The sequence below is a fragment of the Gavia stellata genome, chromosome 17 (genome assembly GCF_030936135.1).
Source record: "Gavia stellata isolate bGavSte3 chromosome 17, bGavSte3.hap2, whole genome shotgun sequence".
In the NCBI taxonomy this organism is placed as follows: domain Eukaryota; kingdom Metazoa; phylum Chordata; class Aves; order Gaviiformes; family Gaviidae; genus Gavia; species Gavia stellata.
In genome coordinates this window covers 21,226,666-21,251,469 of record NC_082610.1, presented here as the reverse complement: position 1 = coordinate 21,251,469, position 24,804 = coordinate 21,226,666, and the positions used below count along the sequence as shown (strand labels likewise).

The 24,804-nt window shown below is 42.9% G+C and overlaps 1 protein-coding gene across 2 annotated transcripts in view; it reads right to left on the bottom strand.

Annotated features, from left to right (window-relative positions):
* The window catches only part of LRP5 (LDL receptor related protein 5), a 170,334-nt gene that overhangs the window by 99,492 nt on the left and 46,038 nt on the right, over window positions 1-24,804 (bottom strand). For both annotated transcript variants that reach the window (XM_059826158.1, XM_059826159.1), the window contains 3 exons: window positions 16,989-17,186; window positions 12,453-12,649; window positions 10,315-10,446 (listed from right to left, as the gene is read on the bottom strand). In XM_059826158.1, coding sequence (XP_059682141.1) covers window positions 10,315-10,446; window positions 12,453-12,649; window positions 16,989-17,186 — 527 coding nt within the window. The remainder of the gene's footprint in view (window positions 1-10,314; window positions 10,447-12,452; window positions 12,650-16,988; window positions 17,187-24,804) is intronic.

Genomic DNA, 24,804 nt, shown 5'->3' with positions numbered 1-24,804 from the left:
TTGCTGGTTGCTGTAATGCAGCGAATTACCTGGCAAAGTCTCAGTGTGTGGCAAAAAGGAGGGGGTGCAGAATATGGGGGTGGGAGAAAACGTCATTATCCTGTATGAAGTGTGTGAACACAGGTAACGTAGCCGTGCTGTTTAAGAAGCTTGCCAATATTCAAACCAATTACAACATCGTGCACAAAGGTCTAGCGTCAGCCACTCTTCACACCACAGGAAAAATGCTGTAATGAAAATCACTATGAGAGGTTTAAATCAACAACAGTGTGTAAAACCCCATTCCTGCTATTCAACTTCCACAGAAAATGAAAATATTCAAGGAGTTGAAACAAACTTTGGTAACACCTAGAAATAAACGGCAATTCTTTTTATATATTCTCCTTGGGTACCTCAACAGAGCCAGGCGCAACATGAACGGCACCGCGCATCCCAGTTCAGGTCTTTATTTATCTGCCGGTCAGGGAGGAAGGCGGCACTGCTTCATCCTGTGTGCTGGCGGCGGGCTGGGAAAGCCGGCGATGTGCTCTCCTCCTCCGCACTGCGGAGCGGGGAGAGCCCCCCACGCACATCGGGGTTACCAACTTAAAACCGAGAGTTGCGTGCAGTGGGAGCGTGCAACCAACAAAATAGAAAACGGGAAAGGTTTCTTTGAAAGAATGTTTTGAGTGGCCGCATTCAGACAGGACTTGATTTAACTGAAAGGTAAGTAGGCATAAGGAAAACTAACACTGGCGACAAAGAAAGGAAATACCAGAGCAATCACGTAACTCAAAAATTACATCATATCTGTCTACATGTTACAGAAAAAAGCTATTGTCTTCTGTTTCTTCCATTATTTCTTCCATCAGTAGCAGACTTCTAATAGTTACTTTGCCTGAAGCAGAAAAAAACCCCCTACAATTCAGAGTTTTGACACATTCATACAGCCACTAAAAAAACCCCACAAACAGAATATTAATTAAAATGTACAGCTGATAAGATCATTAGCACAAAACAGCTGACTAAGACAAAAGGAATGTTTCTTCCAGAGAAAGCCGTTGCAAGGCAGAAGTCATAGTCACCCTACGCTGATTTAGGACTGAGCTTCTGAAGTTTGTACACACCCAGTACTACACTTGTGAGCAGAAGGCTTTGTAAAGTCACTGCTGACAGAGGAGTAGATAACTCTTACAAAGACTTACTCAAAATAGCCTTAGTGTAACAGTCATAACTCCATCGGTAGTAACCAGAATCACAGACCAGCACAACTGTATGGCTATCGCTGTATCGAGCAAAGAATGTGCCCTTCTACAGAGGTTTCATCCAAAGATCTCAAAGCACTTGAACAACTAAGTCTTATCGCCCAACCTGAGGTCTGTCTACACTGTATGTGCTTTAAAGAAAGAGAAGAGAAAGTTGGAAACGTTAAGTGGTAAATCTGAATGTTAGCTTACATGTAGCATAGCCCCAGCTTCTACTTTTTATTAACAAAAAAAATGAACATCCCTTTGCACAGAATTCTTAATAACAGTTCATCACAAGCCACAGGAAAAAAGGTGGGCCAAGAAAAAGTCTGTCAGAAATCCCCACCAGTAGAAAAAGGGTACAGTCTTTGTATTCTGGGATTTCCATGCAAAGCACGGTTGTTAAAGGTTAAATGCACCTACTCTCTGCTGGAGATAGACAACCCGGCTGGCTCAGAGTAAGGCATCACTGCCTTTAGAAGTGACAGCCATTTTACCACCTAGTTTCTGTTAAACAGAGTTTTGGTGGTGACACCTTCAAAGACGCACAGACGCTGATCAAAAAATCATTACAACCCAACAAGATACATCATTAATATTTTTTGAAAAAAATACTGAACAGAAATACACTTACAATAGTTTTTCTACAATCCCACTTCTGTTGACTTCTAGTTGCAGATGTTTCCCACTCACCAAAAGACCTTGAGCATACTCGTTTCTCTGCACTGCTGTCCTCCTTTACACAAACAGAAATAAATGCTTTACATCCCACGGGTCCTCTCTGAAGCTGATAGCTGTATAATGCTTTGAAGCTTAAGCGTTATTTATTATGTTCCAATTACAATGGAGCCACAGAAAATTCAATTCTGAGCTAACACAATCATCTGTCAAAGGGTAAACATCATGGAAAAAAGTTATAAACAACTGTAAATTAGGGTTTGCAAATCTAGGGAGCGTTTCACCCTCACTGTGGCTACATTGAGGCAGTCAAATAGAGCTCGGCCACCCAATGTCTGAAGAGGCAGTCAAGCTACAGCAGCTTAACAAGTTATCACTGGCTCTTGGCAACCTTCCACGTGTACGTACCTAGCCCACGGTGAACGCAAGATAAGAAAGTTTACACATAAACCTTTTCAGTGCCGACCCAGGCTGGGGTTCTCCTGCAGTGTAAAACCGGAATCAATCCAGAGACTCAATAGCGCTGAAAAGGGAAAGTGTCACTTTTTCCTTTATACACATACACAAAAAAACCCCACCCTAACCACACACAAAATGAGCTAGTTACCATCTCTAACTAGACAGTGTTTCAGAGTCCTGGACAGTAGTCATCAACCTGAAACATGCACCAAAGCCCAAAAAGAGAGTTTCACTCACTAGCCTGGCAAAACCACTGACAACAGAGCGAGAAGATGACATGGCAGACCTTCCAGAATGCTCCTCACTCCCTCCAGGCTTCTTCCCTCCAGCATGTTTCTAATGGTCTAATTATAAACAAGGCCATTTCCATATGAGGCTATTTCATTTTGTCGTTCCACAAAGTACTCCCCATTTAGGAGGATAAAAGTTGTTGTGAATAGAGAGTAATGTAATCTTTTCATAGAGATCAAATAAAATCATAAACATAATGTACTACCAAAAGCAAGGGGAGAACAGACTCAAAACAAACAAGATCTACATATGAATGAAAGAAAGAAATAAAACCACTAATGAAATTTTTATGAAATGGAGTAGACACAGAAGAGGTAGCCTCTAGATTTCCTAGATTGCCGGGTACCCATTGCTGGGCAGGTTTTACAACCCCTTCTGGTGTACTGCAAAGGTATCTCACTGAAATACAGTTCCACATAATGCCATTTCTTGCTGAGTAAATAACACCCTAACCCATTGTTTTAGTGCTAAAGAATCAATAGGACGTGGTTGGAGTAAGTAGTATAACGGGTTCAGACGCAGCGAGTGAAATGCTCTTTCTTCATTCAACCCACTGCATCTCATTTTCACAGCCTGGAATCTGGATCATTCTCCACCTGGCAGGACCCACCGTAGGCTACTTGTACTTGTACCCTTCACCTATTCCCCAAACCTTCCCTCTCGGCTGGTGCAAAACACCCACGGGTCCCTTCGGTAGGTCATCCGCTGGCTGGAGGGAAGACACTGCCATGATTAGGGAACTTAGGTGGCTGCAGGCATTGAGGGACGTGCCCATTACACAAAGCCCTCCTTCAGAGAAGGACCACAGCAATCTTTAAGAAGCCCCATCTCAGCCTAACAAAGGAAAAACACGAGCTCTGCAATTCCTTGATAAGCAAAGGAAGCATGATACACCTTTGGGAGTGCAGGAGGGAGAGGGGGAACGAGGAAAAAGTCCTCCAGAACTTCTGGATACCATCTCCCTACGGTAGCCAGACACCAGGCGCAGGACAGAAGACGCCTCTGAGGTCAAAGCATCTCACAACCAAAAGATCGTGGGTTTCCACAGTTGCATTTCAATCCCAGAGGGGGCAAGGGGGAGAGACAGGCATGCAGGCAGCTGTCAAGGTTCTAGGAAGTAAGAGAAAATAGAGTTATTTTCCTCATGACAAACAGATTAGGACATGAGTGCTCCTTCCCAATACAGCCCCAAATCAGTGCTAGAATATAATCAGTTTATCTATTGATATGCAAGATTTCGCTTCCAGCATCTTCCAAGCGCTAGAAGACTCCTGACAGTTATTTTAGGTTATTCACACAATGCCAGCAGCAGCTTTCTCAGGTACTTGAAAGAGCTGATTTATAGCAATTAGAACAAATGTCTCCCCAACCTTTCCCTTTCGCAAAGAGGCTGTTCATCTCTAATTAGCAGTTGATCTCCTTAATCAGAAAGTCTGGATTAGTCCACGCTGTTTCTCTTTATTAATCAGGAAGACACGTTAGCAAAGGGACCATCTTCTCTGGTGGTTAAATCACATGAGAAGAAATACTTTACAATGTCTGCCTGCTTGTCTTGCTTGGAGGCTTAGTTGCTCAAATAAGCCGATGATTGCTCAGCCAAGGAACCGCAGACGCAAAACTTTTAAAACGTATGATGTGCACCAAGAAACACAGGGGAAATGAGAAGGAAGTGCCTTAATATTTCTTCCTTCAGTACTCTTCTATCTCCTGCATAAAAACCAGGATCAGCCCTGCAGTATTAGTCAGTGGGCTCCAAAACCACTCTTTTCTGTTCTGCACTGTGAAGAATGGCAAGGAGAAATAAGACACTGGGAATATTACCCAACCCTGAGCAAATGCCTCAACAACAGGATCAAGGATAAACAAGGGAAGCTGACTCTTCAAACGCCTGAAGCTAGTGCTGTCTTCTCCCATTATAAAATTATATTTTTTTTAGTTTTCATTTGAGAAAACAGAATTTCCTAGTTCATCTGAGAAACTACAGCTGTCGTACCTTCCCAGCAGAAACCCTACAGCTCCTACCACCATATGAGATTGACTCAACAGCCAAAACTCTCACACTTTCAAACAACTAACAGTGGCCTTCAACTGGAGAAATGCATCTCTGGTGAGTTGAGGTCAACATGCCATATGTCTCAAATGACCACTTACATGCTGATATACCAGGGACAAGATTACTGCGAAAGCAGCGGGCTAGTTAAACATCTAGACTGAGGTATGTTCAAGGAACTAGATCTCTAGAAAGTAGCCATCACCCACTGGAGGTAGGGAGCAGAAGAGGGAAGAAAGTCTCCTTGTTACTGCTTCAAAACAACCAACCTCCCACCACTGATCAACTAAAAGAAGGTTCGGAAAGTGAGTCACTTTTTCAGTTTGATTCATGTTATGTTTAAAGCTAAAGATAGGGCAACGGCTCTTATGTTGGCTTTAAGGAATGCTGGCACTGATGTACAGTAAGAGTTTAATTTCCACATCTCAAGCAGTGTAAAACCTCTCTTCTGTATGGGTAGATTTGCTGGGGTAAAGAAGCCACCAATGTAACTGAGAATTCAGGTACCTATTTCAATGTCAAACCTGCCAGCTAGGTCAGCAGGCCATTCACAGGTAACCTGTGACATACAAACACAAAAAGTTCCTGCAGTTGAGCATTTACAGCACACACTAAGTGTATATACATGTATTTTTTAAAAACATTCATACCCTAACTTGTAAGCCAATTTACCCCAAGACAAGAAAGTTGATCCTCCTTCATTCGTGATGATGTAAGGAATTTAAAATATAAAATAAAAACAACAAACACTTTAGAGTTATTAAGGAGCATCAAAAAAAATCCAGAGAGGACCTTGGATGCAATATCCCTGGTCCCAGGGAAACTTACGGGAGCTTTCCTGTGATCTCAGTAGGGCCAGGTTTTTGCCACCATCATGAAATGGACAAATCACAAAGTTTCTCTGTAGTTTACTCAACTTATCAACTCACCTCGAGATTATCTCTAGCTTAAGAATGAGAAATTGAAACTTGAAAGGGTCTTTTAAAAATCTCACGTTTACGTATAAATACATAAAAGCATCCAAGAAGACGAAACCAGAAAGAACCAAAAGTCACAGAAGAAAAAAGATGTGTTAACAACCAAAGTAGTATCATTTATCCATGTAGGGGACCAAGCAGCCACTTCCCATTGTACCAGAGGGTTTTCTGTATCTGTATTAAGCTGCCATATCTAATAGGTCCTGCTCTTCAGAGGGATGCAAATACCCAAATTTCCTTTATTTCTGCTCTATACTTTCCCCTCTGTCAAATCTTAAAGCAAGTCACTACTAGAAGCAAATGTAATCTCGGACATTTACCCTTAACATATTAACCAGCTGAATTTTTTTTACACAGCCTTTAGGAAGAGACCCCTGATAGAAGTAATGTATTACCGAGCATTGCAAGTATAGCACCAAGCTCAGTGTCCACAGTATATGGGCGTTTACTTTTTCCTAGTTCAGTAATAATACCAAGACAAGCAGAAGCTAAAGGTACCATTACCATCTTGTTGCTTTTGCAGCCAAATTCCTTGTCTTCAGTTATTGCAGAAAATCATTCACCTTTTTATAGCCCTTGCTGGAGACGGCTGTGCTCAGTCTACTTAGAATCACAGAATATCTTGAGTTGGAAGGGATCCACAAGGATCATCGAGTCCAACTCCCCGCTCCTCGCAGGACTACCTAAACTAAACCATATGACTAAGAGCTTCGTCCAGACGCTCCCTGACTTAGATCTATACTGAGCAATGCTCAGCGTATTAAAGGAACATACTTTAGTTGGCATGCCCTTAGTTCCAGGCATCACTTCTTTGTGCAAGCTTCAAAATACCAAGAGCGTTTCTCTAAGAGTATGGCAAACTTGGAGGTCATGGACAGAGAAGGGATATCTCATATAGACGGACATCAAGCTATTACTGGTGTTAAAGATCAGAGCCTGGATTTAGCACTAGCAGATAGGAGTAGTCTAGCGATGATGAAAGACTGCTGATGCAGTTTGCCACTAAATGCTTCCCCCTGCCAAATACTTGCTTAAGTTGCACTTGACGTCACGTTTGTCATCTACTGCTCGCATGGCGTGCAAATACACCTATACACCTCAACCACCCACCTGCCTTCTTACCAACAGGTCCATCATCTTGCTTTCAAGTACAAGAAAGGGAACAGACTCATCAACTTTCCCAACACAAACGGAAAGAAAATAAATCAGTGTAAAATTAAATCTCAAAGAGATTTCAGCGTAAACAATGCCTACAGAAATGCACAGACAGGTTTGTGGTTTTCTTGTGGAAGCAAGCACAAAAAGATTCCTCTTAATGGAGACTTAAATTTGGTTGGAGAGGAATTTAGATATAACAAATGTGCATAACACTCAGGAATGTTTGGTTTATTAAAAGTACATCTGCCACAAGTTGCACAGGAAACAGAAATTACCCAGCACAGAACGAGCAGAAAAAAATATCATCAGGGAACTTCCCTCATATTAGAGAGTAAAAATACATCATTCAAAATTAAAAGGAAAACTTTACAGAAATAAATAGCTTCCCCTCCAAATTCCAGAGAAGATAAAGAAAAGAGCTACTGTTTGCACAATTGCTGTGGGTTAACCCTGGGGGGCAGCTCAGCCCCACCCAGCCACCCACTCGCTCCCCGCAGAGGGATTGGGGAGTGAAGGGGAAGGGTAAAAGTGAGAAAACTCAGGGGTTGAGATAAGGACAGTTTAATAGGGAAAGCAAAAGCTGTATGCGCAAGCAAAGCAACATAAGGAATTACAGAATCACAAAATCACTAAGGTTGGAAAAGACCTGTAAGATCATCAAGTCCAACCATCAACCCAACCCCACCACGCCCACTCAACCATGTCCCGCAGTGCCACGGCCACACGTTCCTTGAACACCCCCAGGGATGGTGACTCCACCACCTCCCTGGGCAGCCTCTTCCAGTGTCTCACCACTCTGTCAGTAAAGAAATTTTTCCTAATATCCAGCCTGAACCTCCCCTGGCACAACTTGAGGCCATTTCCTCTTGTCCTGTCACTTGTCACTTGGGAGAAGAGACCAACACCCACCTCACCACAACCCCCCTTTCAGGTAGTTGCAGAGAGCGATGAGGTCTCCCCTCAGCCTCCTCTTCTCCAGATGGAACAACCCCAGCTCCCTCAGCCGCTCCTCATCAGACTTGTGCTCCAGACCCCTCACCAGCTCCGTCGCCCTTCTCTGGACACGCTCCAGCACCTCAATGTCCTTCTTGGAGTGAGGGGCCCAAAACTGAACACAGCATTCGAGGTGCGGCCTCACCAGCGCCGAGTACAGGGGCACGATCCCCTCCCTGCTCCTGCTGCCACACCATTTCTGACACAGGCCAGGATGCTGTTGGCCTTCTTGGCCACCTGGGCACACTGCTGGCTCATCTTCAGCCGGCTGTCGACCAACACCCCCAGGTCCTTTTCTGCAGGGCAGCTTTCCAGCCATTCTCCCCCAAGCCTGTAGCGTTGCGTGGGGTTGTTGTGACCCAAGTGCAGACAGAGATATACAATAACTTTTTCTAGCTATACTTGCACCAGTGAACTCCGCACGTGGACACAGGTTTTGAAAACAGAATGCCTTCGCCTCTTGCAGAGAAATCCCCAGTAGCATTTGTGTAATTCACTTCAAAGCCTAACGTCAAAGAAGCTGATATGCCCAAGCGTCTTTGTACCTTCACACTTTTGCCCAAGCCAACAGGGAACAAAACGGAGAGGTAGTCAACAGTGTTGCATCCGTAGTTCCTGATACAACTCTACTACAAAGGACTCGTGCAGAGAACAAAAAGTCAGTTCCTTGCAACCAAGGAGTTAATTAATAAGAGGGGAAAGAGAAGCACATGGATGTTGGCATAAGGCAGACAGGACAACAAAAGACGTGGAGCTTGGGAAAGAAATAATCCATAAAACTGAACTAAAAGACCACATTCTTATGCAAAACCAGATTTCCTGTTCCCATCCCACTTTTTTGCCCTCCTTTGACAGAACACCCTTGACAGATTGTCTGGCCTGACACTGGAAAGGTGAAAGCACAGTATAAGCAGTCACTCCTGCTTGTGCGATTCGCCAAAACGCCAAAAGCGGGTTGACCTTCATTCCCACTGCCAGAAACATGAGGTCAATATGAACGTCTAAAAAGGTTGTCCTGAGCATTCAGCGATGTTTTTTTAAAAGCTGTGAAAGGGAAACTTTCCAAAGCTGGAAAGAGGAAAGAGAAAGGTCTTTCAGCAGCTGCAAGAACTACCTTACAAGCCTTTCAATTGCAGCAGGATGAGCTAATAAAGCTGGCCCTTAAACCCTGGAGGTTCAGTGTTCAAATTCTGCTTCAAGTTCACAAATGAAAGGAATCTATTATGCTTGCTTTAGTACTCAGAGGAATCAAGCAACATCAGAAAATGACTATACTCTTTGACTAGACTCACCGAAAACGCATCGGAGACAGGCGGCAGAGTGTCTTTCCGTCTGGTGGCAGAACATTCTCCAAAACCTTGCCTCCTACTGCCCTACCGCCGTATCAGTGTCAACCGCCTGCTTTTGCAAGACGCATTTTTAAAAGGGGCTTCCTGATCAGTGATAAAACCAAGCTCTCAAAGTATACCACTAGACTCATTAAACTTACGGACACGAAATATGCATCTAGTTCTACTTTTCAATTAAAGCATATACTCTAGCTATCATTCTCTAAAGAGCTTTCTATTGTTAACGCACAAGCCTCTCCTTCTACTTCTCAGTGACATGGAACAGCCTCCTAGAACATTATTTTCTCTAGCTCAATTATCTCAAGCAGCAAACTTTATAAGCCTCTTCACACAAAGCCTTGCCTCATTTTTTAAAATTAAATATAATGTCCAAAAAACACAAACTAGACCCAGGAAGAAAAAATTCCCAGCGTAATTTTCTCATAAATCCTTCCCACGGAGCAGCCCAAAGGGAAACAGAGGACGATTAATCTTCAAAACCAGAAAAACGGTATTTTTAATTTAAATCTTAATTTTGAATTTTTCATACAGATTATTTCATTATAAAACTAACTGAAGCAGGGGCAACTTGCTGGGTTATCTCTAAAATAGTACATGGACACGTGGACGTAGCCTTGAACAAATTTTTGCCACCTCTGTGTGCAGAAGATGTCTCAAGCATATTGTGAACTTTGAGATGTAACTGGAAGACCACAACTCAGTCACCACTACTGCATCATTGACCACTACTGGACAATGAATGGGAGGGAGCAGCAGTCTGTCCATGGTCCATTCTGCAAACGGATACGTGTCCTGCCATAGCTTACCTCTAATAAAATTCTTCTGCAATGGGCTCCACTTACTACTTCGTTCCTACAGAGAGCTGGCAACACAAAATACAATCAAAAGACACAAAATACAGTCAAATTTCTGTGATTCCTGATGCAAGGGATTACTTCAGTTCATAACAATCACCATCTTTGGTAGCTTGGCAGGAGATTTGGGTGCAAAATTTCTGCCATCTTCACGAGGACAAGAGTGACATTTCAGTGCGTCAGGCGGTTTGAGAGGACTTCACTTCTTCAAGGCTCAACTTTTAAGCGGCAAACCCAAACCAAGTCAACACTGTCACTGTAGAAAAGCCAATCTCCTACCTGATTTGCATGTCCTGCCATCGTCTTCTAGCTGCACACCAGTGGGACAGGCACAGCTGTAGAACGGGTCTCTTGGAGACAGCAGGCACAGATGGGAGCAACCACCGTTGTTTTCTTCACATGGAGTGTGAACTTCAAGAAACCAAACAGATTTATTTTCATTTTTCTAGAACCCCTAAAGGCCTCATTTCTCCATGAGGAAGAAATTATAGAACCCAAATGACTGGCACCAGCTTTAGTGCTAAAAGACAGAGAAACCACAAACCAAAGTGTTTGATTCACCCCTCCCCAGAATCTTACTTCTAGGAGCACCTAAAGTGAGATGCACACAAAAGCTGATTTTGAAAGAGCTGACAGCTCAGCACATTCTCATTACGCAGTTCTTTCAATGTTTCTAAAGCTGAGCACAGCCAAGAGCTTTGGACATCAGTTACTTTGTGGATGATGGGTCTGCTAAGCATCATGAAAATGGAAAACAGGGCTTGCAGGGTGGTGATGGTGGGGGGGTGGCCAGTTCTATGAAAGAAGGGAAAACATAACAATTTGTACAATTCCTACATTACAGTAGTGTTGCATGTTGGAAATATCTTTTCCTACTGCAAAGCTTTCACAGCAAGACATATCCCTGAATCACCAGGAAATCCAGAGGAGCAACATGTAAAGTCAACAATTTTGAAAACATTAAAAAAAAAAAAGGGGGGGGGGGAACGGGGGGACAGGACGGGGATGGACACATGGCAACTGTGCGCACCTATCTCGTTTACACGGGGCAAAAAAAGGCAGCAAGAGATGAAACTGTAACCATAAATAATTATGGAGAATATTGCCAGCTATTAAAAAAATAATAATACTGCAAGTTGTGCAAGAGCTCTCCAAAATCAATCATAGTTTGAATAAGCATCTGAACTGCTTTAATGTAAAACCACAAAATTTCCGGCTAATTTGGCTTGTGTTACTTCCACTGACAGTCACAAAGAGGAAAAAAAAGGGAGAGGAAGGAATCCAAGCCTGATCTTAACAAAGTCAATGGCATCTGAGCTATTTTCAGCACATGCTGTTTCCCTATGTGCCATATTTTCTTTGTGACTGACCCAGAAATACTGTGACCCAAGGCTGGGACATTCCCTGAGCTAAAAGCAGTGACAAGAATTCAGCACAGACAAACTCTTATCTGGAGCTGTGAGATAAACCGGGGTGCTGTGCATACCCAACAACCTCAGTGAAAACTTGCACATGGTCCATCACCAAGATGATCTCCAAACTCCTTTTACTTACTTTCAAGCCTGTGTACTGACATCCTATAAACTTTATAGAGTAACAAACGTTAACTTTAGGGAAGCAGACTTTACAGTTGGCATAAATAAAGAAGCCAATCCAAATGACAGGAGTATCTCCCCTAGGCAAGAGATGATTCTCCCCATAGCTACTCAATTATATACATTTCCACACCATTGTTTCTAAGTCTCATTCTCACAATCCTAAAAAACACCCTAGACCACCCGCCACATGCAATCACATGCATGTACAAAATATATACAGCCTCATTCAATTCTCAATTCTCTACACCTGCCTTCCTTTGAAGTAGCGTCATACATAAAGAAAAAATAAAGGCACGTGTACGTTTCATATAAAAGCTCAGAACTAAATCCCCTCCATACTGAAACATTCATAAACTATTTGTTCCATAGTGAAGATAAACACGATCAAGTCTGGACTGCAAAAACTGTACTGAAAAGTACAACATGAACATTGCATATTTTGTCGTAATTCTACTTATTAAAAAAAAAAAGTAATGGTAAGCACATTTTTCAGTTGTCTTTAAAATAACGGTGCTAAAAAGATGGCAGGTGAGCCTTCATCATTCTCATTCAGACATTCCAAATCAAAAGATGTCACTGAAGTACTGCGCTGGGTTCTGGATTTTGTTACCAACGGGATGATGAGCGAGCTCATACCAATTCAGGCTGGGATTTTCAAAGAAAGGTATAGGATTCGGCTACTTATACCTTTAGCAACCAATTGCCTGAGAAGTGTTCAAGACCTAACAACTTCACACTGACCATTTTTATGATTAACGTTTTTCCTGACAGATGAGTAACAGTCATGCAAAAAAAGTTTCAGGGAAAAGTAAAACATACAGTAAGGCTGCCGGTCGGGACTTAAGACCTGGATGTCCATCGGCGAATACAGGGCAGACAATATTTCTCTCCTTTTCTCTCCCGTCCTTTTGTTACAGGCATGAATGGAGCGCGTTTGCCAGTCCGTCCAATACAAAGTGTCCCCAGACAACGTCAGTGCAAAGGGGTGAGTAAGACTACCTTCAACAACTTTTTGCCTAGATGAAAGAAAGAGCGAGGATTAAAAATGCATCGCTTCCACTTGTTACCACGCAGAAAAAAATCTGGCTTTGTAAAAATTCATATAGGAATCGTCGTCTTCTAAGAAATTCACTGGACCAAGAGAGTCACCTGGTGATAAAAGTGATAATCAGACTGAAAAATGTCTAACAAGTCTTTGCCCGTTCCTAGCAATAAGGACACAAATATACTGGGTTTCACAGCGACGCGGTATCGGATTCAGCTCCACACTGACCTCTGAAAGGCCACGCCGAAGCTCCTTAACAGGGCTGTGCAAATACCCAAACACAACTGCCTTTCGGAGGAAACACAGGTCCGAAGAGTGCTCCTCCAATTAAAGCATTCCTTTTTTGCCCCCCTCTGCAATATATGACGTCTTTGCTCAGGGCTTCACTTGGGCTCAGTCCTTTCTTGCAGCAGAAAAGGGAAGAAACGACCCGAGAGTCTCTAAATTACCCCTCTTAACTTGGTCAGCAGCAGAAACAAATATTTTTCAGATTATCTTTTTAAATGCAGAGCAAGGGTCAGGGATCCTTTATTTTTCAGATTATCTTTTTAAATGCAGAGCAAGGGTCAAGGATCTTTTTTTCTAAGACTAAATATTTATAATTAATATAAATCAGAAACATTTCAGATGTTTTTCAGTTAGCTCATTCAGCCACACCTCTTCTGGGGATGCATGTATTTTCACACTGGTCACTAGCTGAACCAAAAGCAACAAAACACGCGACGTTTCCCACATGTTTTTTAAACTCACGGGATCCCCAAATTTATACATCTTGCAATAAATTTGCATAATTTAGATTCAGTAGTTTTGGAGATATTTACTAAGTCAATGAAAACATACTCGACAATTCCTCAGTCAAAACAACGTGAACTCAGTTTTCCCAAAATTCCTGCCTTTTATGTATGCACAAAGTTAGGCACACATTTTCCAAACCAGCCTTCTGACGCAGCAAACCGGTATTCACAATTTTTCAGCGTACAACTTTGAGAAAGCTGAAGTCTCAGCACCGCCCTGAAGGAAAGCGAGGAACATATTTTTCTTATATCTATATTCAGATCTGCATTTAAATTGTTTCCATTAAAGATATTAAAGAAAAAAAAACAAAAAACCAGCTAACATTTGGCAGGGAAAGGATTCTGGTTTCATTTTGAGCTGCATAGGTGCCATTTGCATGTTACAGTGGGGGGGAGGAATACAAAAAGTACCCCAAAATCATATGTATTCAGACATCGACAAGTGTAAAACAGACTGACACGTGCAAACAAGTATTTACACATCCATATACAAAGCAGGCAATGTGGAAAAAAGAAAACAAAATTATTATTCCTCTTTCTGTTCTAGAGATGAAGTTGAAACTGCTCTAAAATTTCTGTCCTTCAAATTATCACTACTTCTCTCACCATAAAACATGACAGAATAAATAGAAATATTGATTTCACTTTCTCTTTCCACTCTCACCTTTGCTGTTGCTTCTTTACTAGCAAGAGCAGTGGCTGTATTCTAGTATCGTACAGCTGTTTTCCACTAAATATTGCCCCAATTTCCATCATTCTTAGATAGCAAGTCTCCCCTTCTCCTGTAATTACATCCCTTGAAGGAGCTCCAGCCGACGTGCTTGCAAACTGAAGCTTGCTAAGATGTAACAGGCAGGTTGCTCCAGTAACATTAATCCACCATGCAGAATGCAAATTGCCTTTTTAATTTGAATTCTGAAGGGATTCTGGGATGGGAGGGGTAGAAGCGTTTGAAACACCGTAAGATTTCTTTATTGACAAGTCTGGGTGAAACTTATTTTGCTCTATGTTTAAGGAACAGAAGCAACCTCCAAATTTATCATCTGGTTTGAACCATTCACAGAATCACAGAATCACTAAGGTTGGAAAAGACCTGTGAGATCATCAAGTCCAACCATCAACCCAACCCCACCATGTCCACTCAACCATGTCCCACAGTGCCACGTCCACACGTTCCTCGAACACCTCCAAGGATGGTGACTCCACCACCTCCCTGGGCAGCCTCTTCCAGTGCTTCACCACTCTCTCAGTGAAGACATTTTTCCTAATATCCAGCTTGAACCTCCCCTGGTGCAACTTGAGGCCATTTCTTCTTGTCCTATCGCTTGTCACTTGGGAGAAGAGACCAACACCCACCACAACCCCCTTTCAGGTAGTTGCAGAGAGCGATGAGGTCTCCCCTCAGCCTCCTCTTCTCCAGACTGAACAACCCCAGCTCCCTCAGCCCCTCCTCATCACACTTGTGCTCCAGACCCCTCACCAGCTTCGTCGCCCTTCTCTGGACACGCTCCAGCACCTCAATGTCCTTCTTGGAGTGAAGGGCCCAACACTGAACACAGCATTCGAGGTGCAGCCTCACCAGCGCCGAGTACAGGGGGACAATCACTGCCCTACTCCTGCTGGCCTCGACACCAGAACCTACAAGTCCCAACTTCACAGAGTTCTGTTTCAACACGGATCAGTGGAAAGGAAAAAAGAATAAATAAAAATTTCATTTGAAAAGTGTTAAAATTAAAAGCAAGATTCATGGCATTTTATTAATATGCATAACATTTTAAGAAGGAAGTTTTATCATATGGTAACAATATAAAATATACACAGCTAAATGACATCAAGCTATTATATTGGACAACGCCTAAAAGTCCATGTGCAGTTAGACACAAGGAATTTCCAGAATGCATCCTGACATCAAGTGTGCATTTACACCCTCCAGCAGTTGAGTAAAACATCTAAGAAATGTACACCAGTGACCTAATTTTTTTTTTTTTTAATGCAAAACACATTAATTTTTCCTAAAATACTGTTTCATTTATGGTTCAAGAGAAAAATGCTTGGGAGGTGGTGGACATGTACTAATCGACCACAAAGTAATTTGGACAGATTGCTGGAATTAGTGTATTCAAAGGCTTCCTCCCTTTCAGGTGGCCTCTCTCGACCTTAAAATGAGCAAATTAAAATTTACTTACCAATTACAACTTCAAGTTTTTACACCTACATGCAGGTGAAGTTTATACAGTTTGTATGTGCATGATAACTGCAGAATCAGCCTTGAAACCTCACCCTCTGCTACTCACCCCCAAATCAGAGAAATACGTTTATGCTGTGTTGTATGAACATCTCTCTTAGATTTGGAATTTTGAAAGAGCATTTTCTTTCTGCCCAGGAACCTGCACCCCGCCTTTGAGCTACCGCTCCCTTCCGTAAAGGCTTTTTCCCTTGTCTATACCTCTGAGTGTCCGTCAGTATTTGTCACTCACTACAATGCCACCATTATCTAGCACTTACATAGCGCGCTCAAAGGAACTTAAGAGTGTTTTATAAAGGATGTCAATATTGTTATTCCTCTTTCATGAGTGTGAAAATCAGGCACAGAATGCACCTTGGGAAAAAAAATGGAAGAACACCATGGAAAATGCCGTGGGTTTTTTGGGGGAAGCATATTATTTTATTACACAGATATGCGTAAAATAAAACTCCTCCAACTTTTTACCGAAGCAAAATGATTTCACAACACACGCATTTAAAATGTTATGAAATTGTGAAAATGAAAATGTTATTTTAGAATATCTGAAGACCAAAGCCAGACCAGAATGCAGGGACTTGCCTCCTCGGCAGGACATTTCACTGGCAGCTGACTCTCACCCTTCAGGACCAACACAATCTGCCCATTGAACACTGCATAGAATCGAAGGTGCGATCTCAAACGTCTAGGTCTGCCCTGTCTGAAGGGTCACCTCTCTGGGTCTACAAAAGCCAAAACTCAACAGCACACTTGGACAGGAGCCACCAAGCAAAACTTCCATACTGCTCTTTCTATCAAGCTTTAGGAAAATCTGCTTCCTGCTCGCACGCACTCTGAAATAAGCTGAATTTGGTTAATTTATAGGCATGCCACAAAGGACATCTTTGGATGGAGCCAAGGACGAGTGTGTCTCAATGTATAGTTCCTGTTGAAAAAAAAATACTGTAACAATACTGTAAAATCCTGGTCACTAGATAAATGTTAGATTGCCAAGGGCCAAGGATAAGCATCTCCAACTATTTTCAAGACAAATATGAGCCTAAAAATGAAAAATCCTGCTGTACCAGAAGGCTATAAACAGTCTATAGTGAAATACTGATACAAATAGTCTTACTTTTAGTTTTATAGGAGGTGAGGCTATTAACAATTGCATTTAAAAAGAACAATAAGGTGTTGGCATTATCCTAGATCACTGAAAAAAATGCCTCCATTCCAAATCTAACGCAGGAGGTGACAAATAACTTACACCATATTACTGACTAAAGGAAACTTACCTAAAGGAACCATCCAGATTTGCCCTATGAATGAAACTCAGTTTTGCGTCAGCCCAGTAAAGTTTCTGCTCATCCAGATCTATTGTGAGTCCATTTGGCCAATAAATATCTGAATCGACAATTATTTTTCGCGTGCTGCTGTCCATTCCTGCCCGTTCTATCCTGGGTGTTTCACCCCAGTCAGTCCAATACATGTATCTGAAAAAGAAAGCGGGGATGCACACAAATTAAATCACAATACACGCCGGTTAGCTTTAGGAACAGAAGGGATAGCAGCTCTTTGCAAAGCCCGTAAGTGTATATACATAGAGTGGTGTATACACACTTTTACCATACTTATTAACTTATTAACATACTTATTAACGTAAATCAAACCACAGTTCTAGAGGGTGCAAAAAAGAGTCCTTCATGAGAGCATCTCTCACAAGCATTCCCTCTGCATAATGTATTACAGTTCTCTTTCAACATTGGGCAGCACCTGATTGTCATAAGCATTTACAACCGAGTATCATCCTTGCACGGCCAGTTATTACAACTTAATATCCTAAATCCCACTCTGAAGCAGCTCATTACCTATCCGAGCAGGCAATGACCACAGCCGAACTCCCTTCTGCAAGTCTGTAGACAGAAAAGAGTCAAGTGCCCTGAAATGTGTTTCTGTCAATAAATAAACCATGAATCCGTGCAGACTTAGAATGACATTAGATTAAATTTTGGGGTCCTTTTGTCCCTCTCCCGTCCGTGTCCCAGTTTCCCTGTCACTCCACCTATGGACAATTTAAGCAGCCTGAAGAGAGACTTTAACAGCACTTATCATTTGGAAAGGACCAGATCAAAACGTGGCAAATCACACAACGTCTGCATGAATAGTTGAGGCTGTACAGTTAGGAGAGAAATTGTCTGATGAGAAGAGGACAGTCAGTTCCCAGCCGATAAACATTACCCAGCGTAATATAGCCAGGTTGCAAATTCGGCGTGCCAGGGGTGCGAACGCAACACGGCCGACCCCTCGCACGGCTACCTCAGGCCAGTCAGAGAAACGGTATTGCCTTCCCAACGCCAACACAGCCGTTCCTGGCATGGAAGCCTTTGACCTGAGTGAGCCCGCAAACAAAATGAGGTGTCCGTGCACTGGACTCTCCAGCGCTCCAGGTTCATCGCGCTCTTTAGCTCCAGAGCGGTGCCGGATGGGCAGCGGCTGGGTTAGGCTTCACAGGTTCTTTATGAAAGAGGATGCTGTCCGCTTTGGGAACGAAGGGGGAATGACATTTGTAACTGCTGGCATGTCCCTCAGCGGGATGTTCTCCCCTTCGCAGTAAAAGATGCTCCTGTAAACTGCAGCAGCTCTGTAGCTGCGTCACGTGCAGCTGGGGCCATCGTCTCAGCCAAGGAGGGAGAGGCAGCGGTGCAGCTATCCCCGGCACGTGTCCCTCGCAACTCAGGCTTAAAATGCGCTGATCTCCATGTACATGCTGCACCCCGACGCTGCCGTACCCCCAGTTCCAGCGCAGTCACAGCAGCTATTTAGACCCTTCTGACCATAGCAGCATATAGCATCGTTACATTTTTACCCCACTGAAGAGGGGAATATAGATAAAAATACAGACAGACAGATAGAAACGACTCACTTGTATCACAATACACACACACTTGAGTGTGGGAGGGTAAAACAAGGAGTTTTCTAGTTGAAATAGTACAGTTCCCACGCAGATGAGTCCTCAGGCTTCTGAGACAGCTCCCCTCAGAGCGGCTGCAGCGGACTCGTGTCCCCAGATGCCTTCCCCAACACATCCCAGCTCCAGCAGCCAGGACAGACTGCCCGCTCCTGAAGAAGCGGCAGCAGTAACGGAGCTGCCCCAGTTCACAGGACGACCTACGAATGTAAATTGCCACTCATTTTGGTTTTCCTTAACAAGTCAGGCTGTAATTTGTGGCAGCTGGGAGTGTGTGGGGAAGCAGCTCTTGACAGACAACGGATGCCAGAGAAAAGCAGACGTACAAGAAACTGCCTGCGCAACCAGCTGGTGAATCAGGCTGCAAAACTGATCCGGCCAAATACTCCTTTTTGGTCAGGTCGAATCAGCTCTCCGATCCGGCTCACCTGTACTAGCTTGAAGTATTCAAAGGACACCTTGAGCCACCTCTACAGGAATGAAGATGGACAAAAGACGGTCTGTTGAATTAAGAAAAACCTGGCTATTAAAGGTGACTTTGGGCTGTATCGTATGGCTATGACAGTTCCATACTTACTCATATATTGAAATGTATAAATGCAGACTAAAAAGGAGCTTAGATCAAAATCAGAAATCCCATGACAGTTATTCAAAAGCAAAAACAAAGGAGACAAAACTAGCTAAGTCCAATTAAACCTTAAAAGCAGGTTAAAATTAAAAGGATGAAAAAATATCCCCAAAATTACCCTGGAGCAAACTGCCTCTCCTCAAGCCTCCCAGGAAAATTGCAGCCTGCCCTGAAGCTCAACGCGTTCAGATGAAGAAAAGGGAAAAAGGCTGTAAGTCAAAGGGCCCTCATGGCTTTTCTACGATATTAAAGGAGCTCCAGCTCAAGACCGTCTCCCCCTAAAAAAACCTGTTGCCTAATTTCATAGGTGATACGTGTTTATCCTTGGCCACACAGAGACTGCTGGACAAAAGTACTTCACTTGAACTTCACACATTAATATCCCACAGGAAAACGATATCCCTACGTCTTAGCTCGTTACCAGGTACCAAGCTCAGTCCTCAGGAATGCCTGTGTCATTCCAAGGTCTAAAACTACACAGTATTAGCAAAGTAACTGTACCGCAAAGGAAGGCTAGAGGGATGAAGATGCATTTAGGCAACACGTAGAACAATCTGAATGCAGGCGGGGTTCTTTCGAAGCAGCTGGAATTTTTTAATGCAACATATAAAAGATTGTTATTACCCTGTCACCACCTCATCCTGAGTGTAGGGTGTCTCTGCAGTCCCCTAAGTATCATGAAGTTGATCTTCCAGGCAAACTTTTCAGAACATAGCGAGTCTCTGCAGTAATCAAGCACCTCCTGAAGTCAGGGGTTCGTTCCCCCCCACGTGCTACAGAGCACCCTCATGGTCTATCATCACAGGAAAGCTTGCCAAGCCACGGAATGGCAAAAGCAATTCTTGTCTCCATTTAACCTCCTCCCCTTTTCCAAGAGGTTTCCACCCTTTCGGCAGGCAGCAGGTGCTGAATTGCCATGAATTACAGGAAATCACCTCTGGTTTGGGGATCTCTTAACCCATCAAGACCCTGAACTGGGAGTTTGGATATCACCGTAACAAGAGATCAGCTGTTCCTGCGGCAGGAGTGGGAGTCTCCGGTCTACGTAAGCCTAGTTAAAACCATGCCGCCGCCAAAGGGAGCGATTCCTTCCCTAGCTCCTACCCCTGGAGCTGACGTTAGCACCCTCCAAGAACAAAAAAATACAAAACTTTCCGTTACCTTAGCAAATGATCTGTCTCGCCAACGGTCCTACAGCAGTGGTGCTTAAACAGAGGGAAGAAATAACGGCAGCGGCCGCGCAGCTGAAGCCACCTATGAAACCTCCCCAGAGAAAGGGGTGTTACTCTCCACCTCCCCCTTGATAAGTCACTCACAAATCTGGGCCTTGGACTCTACAATTAGCTAGGGCAGTACTCTTCATCCCTCTTCTCCCACCCTAACGTCTAGGCTGTTTTGACATCTTTTGGTCAACCCAAGGCACAACACAGCATTGGCCATCAGACTCTAACAGGCCGTAAAACGTCATGGTTTAAATGCGTGCCTGGGTGGGATTATCAAGAACGCACAACGTGTCAAGCTTTCCTTTTTTATTTTTTTACCCTCCTCTGTTTTGAGTGACAAAGCTAGTTGTAACCAAATTAAGTACAAAGAGCGTCCTGGCTGAGACCCTACACTGAGATTCAGCTGAAGACAAAAAATTTGGGGTCAAGTTATAAATCCTAGAGACAAAAAAAAAATCCACGGTTATTATGGAAAAAGTGATACAAGCTGAGCTAAAACAGCACTGCAAACTTAATTGGAACAGTAATACCACAAGATAAAAATTTCTGGGGGGTGGGAAAAACCTTCCTTGATGTGATTAGTTATCAAGAGAAAGCCGAAGTCTTTACACCTACCCTCAAAATAACCCCGGGATCCGTTTAAGAGAATGAGTCTTCTGTCAAAACTACTGAAATCTGCTTCCATTAGCCGCATTCATCAGAGAAAGAGCCAGACAGGAAAAACAGGGGAGAAATTAAGTATTTTAGTCCAGCAGTAGCCATTATGTCTTACACTTTGCATCTTCCAAAGGCCCCCAGGACACAGGATCAATTCTCACACAAACAGCAGATATCTTCGGTTGGGGCTTTATGGGCGGGGGGAGAACATGGCAAAAAGCTCCAAGTGGCTTCTCAGAGGAAAAAAATCAGTCTGCGCACCGTAACAGTTTGTATGCGAGGAACTGATTTAAATCAACCTGATTTAAATTAACCTTCATTAATAGAATTTAAACCTGTCAAGATTAACTAATTCAGGAGCCTGAAGTGGTGACTGATATATTATTTCTGCAGAAGGACAAAAAAAAGGCGCTTTTTTTTTTTAGATATAACATGCTCAATAGTCCACATTTCTTATTGACCTCAACAAAACCCAAGCACTTTGAAAAAGTCTAGACATCATCAATGTTTCTGGAACAGCGGATGGTTCAGGACTGATTTTTTTGTTTTTCAGATCTAACCTTTTTTGCTGGTGTCCAGTACATTACCAATCCCTATCGTTTTCATTTCACTATAAAAAAATTGGATATTCAGCCCAGATAAGGTTTCAGAAAAATTGAGTAGAATATGCAAAGAATCTCCGTCCAGTACTACCTGTGCTATTAAACTCTCCCTGTTTTGGAAGCCTGTTGAAAAGATATAACTGAATAATAATGAAGAGCCTAACCCACGTATTTGGGTAGTTTTTTGTTTGGTCGATTTTGGTGGTGGTGTTTTTAAATGTAAATTACACCATTTTAAATATCCCTGGGCCAGGGCAAGACCGTAACAACTGTAAGGAGCTAAAAATATCAAAACCAAAATACCAAAAGATACCAAAACTTGGTACCTTAGTACACATCAGATTGATCATGTTTTTAGCACTGAGATTTGGCATCCCACAAGTCTTGTATCCCACCTGGACTGCGACACGTCAATCACAGTGTAACAGCACAGAGGCGATAAAAGAAAATGGAAACATCAATTCCTGAAGAGCTACTAAAAAATTGAAAAAAAAGCCATTGTGAGCAAAATTCACTGCTAAGCAGCTATCACAAATCAGTACTCTTTAAAAAACCCAACGAAACAGCACTAGAGAAGCACAGAACAAAAAGCAGCCCTGGGACCAACTCTTGGGTCACTTCATTCCGTTCTTCAGAGATGCTGAAGTGTCTTCTCCCTTAGTGGGTTTTAAACTTTAACTTTCAAGGCAAAAAGGAAGGGCGGGCAGGGAGGAGAAGAGATTAACATCTAATAATAATTTCGCAACAATTGCACCAATTCTGTCCCTGAACTGAATTGCACTTCGCTACACCAAAGAAACCAGCAGCAACAAAGCAGAGCTAAAGCCAAAGCTTCACCAGGGAGAAGATGTAAAGGGATACTTCTTTCTGAACACACAACCACTGACGGTCCATCCAGTCCATCATCCAGAAGTACCGGACTCAACAGAGTTCATAAAATTCAGTTACGGCTCTATTAGTAAGCACAGGAGCTGTAAGCTTCACTATCAAGCTTGCTCGTGAGAAGGCAATTAAATAAATGCAGTTCAACTGCAGTCAGCAAGTCACTGGGGTTTGGCACATCATTAATTACCGCATTGAATCAGGGCTTAAATGGTGCTTCACCTCTACCAGAAGAATGGGACTGAAAGCCACTTTGCAAAAATAAATAGATTTTAAAGTTGCTAAACTGCACCCCAGCGGTCTTTTTGTTGGCTGCTTTTTTTTTTTTTTTGCCTGCATAACTCATTTTAAAATTCCAGGTGCAGGAGCAAAAACAGGATGAAGACCGTATTTCCCCTCAGTTTTAAAGCTGCAGGTCATTTCTTGTTTCCTGGCGTTTCATCTCTCTTGTCATCATTTTTGCAAAGATTAGAAATCACGGCCATACCCTCAAAAAGCAGCCGATCAGCCCTCGGAGCTGGAAGGTATCACGGACATAACACAAAGCGGCCAACGCTGCCCAAACGCTTTTTCCACCTCCCAAAATGCAGAACGTTGCCAAACCTTACATAACCTGCTTACACAAAAGGGGCCGGTTGTAGAGATGATGTAAATCAGCACAAACTTCTCCAATTTCAACAACGTTCTCCAACTTATACAAGCCCAGGGCACAAAACAGGAGTTTGCAGGAAATTGCTATGAAGTTTAGATTCCTGCACATTTAAAACTTACTTCCCCCATCCCACCTTTAAAGTTACAAAAACTCAACTGCGAAATTAAATAGCACCAATTGGTTACAGAGGGAAAAGAATGGCTATCTCGCATAGCATTAAGCTGTAATAGTTGCTCAGATTACCTCTTTTTTTTTTTTTTTTCTCCAAACACTGAACTTTGAGACCTGGATGTTCTAGACAAAAAACATTACATCAAACCCCAAAATATGCCACAGCAGGTAACCATCACAACTAATCACACCGTATTCAAAGACATGTATTTAAAGCAAACAAAACCCCCGAGAACCAGCCTTCTCCACTACAGTTTTCCTACAACGTCTTTTATTCTGACAGGTTTAGTCTTTTAAACTATATACATATCATATATATACACAGTATCCTATTTGGCAGCTGAGAACAAAGAGGAAAAACATAATTGCCTGTCAACTGATGGATGCTCCAATATTATCGCAATGAAGTGCTCGCAAGGAAAGAGCACATCTTTCCCTACTCATCCATATGGAAAGGAATAAGACACCCCAGTGCTTTCTCAGAGGTAAACAAGCACACATTCAATACACAAGCACGCATTCAATACAGCTTCAACAGCCTGTTAAAAAGTCAGGTTACACGACAGCGTGAAGCTGAAGAATCCTCGGAGAGCGCGACTCAAGAAGATTTCCAAACACATTAAGCTAGAGGAAGAGGGCAGCAGTAAGGAGATCCTTGCAACACTACTCAGGGGGGTTAGGAAGAGAATTTTCAACTTGGAATGCAATATTACTGCAAATACCTCTGATACGTTGAGGAAAAAAAACTGCACTGGTAGGGTTTCCCGGGGAAAAAAAAGGAATTGCTCACGCTTTGTGTGTTACACACTTTCCCCTCTAAACGAGTGTCCAGCGTACTCGTATGCAAAAAACTCTATAGAAAACAGAAAAACAACGGTAAGAAGATAAAATGAGCCCTCATAACTGCTCCTCATGGTCACTAGGTAAGGTACAAGAGGCAACGCAGTATAACCTTTTCTTCCCCGACCTTTCTGAGGAGAGATCAAGAAATATTGTATATAAAGAAATGATCGCATATTGAAAGCATTTCACAAGCAACTCAGCATTATCCCACCACTCTAGGGTGGTCAGGGACGTCACAGAAAACAAGGTAGGGAAAGGACCTAGGGAGGTCATGAGCCCTGCACCAAAAAGGCTGCTTTGCCACAGAATCACTGAACTCCTGAGGCTGGAAGGGACCTCTGGAGATTGTCTACTGCAAGACCACCACTCCAAGCAGGGTCAACCAGAGCAGGTTCCCCAGGACCTCGTCCAGTCAGGTTCTGAGTATCTCTAAGGTTGGAGAGTCCATAACCTCTCTGGGCAACCTGTTCCAGTGATTCACAAAA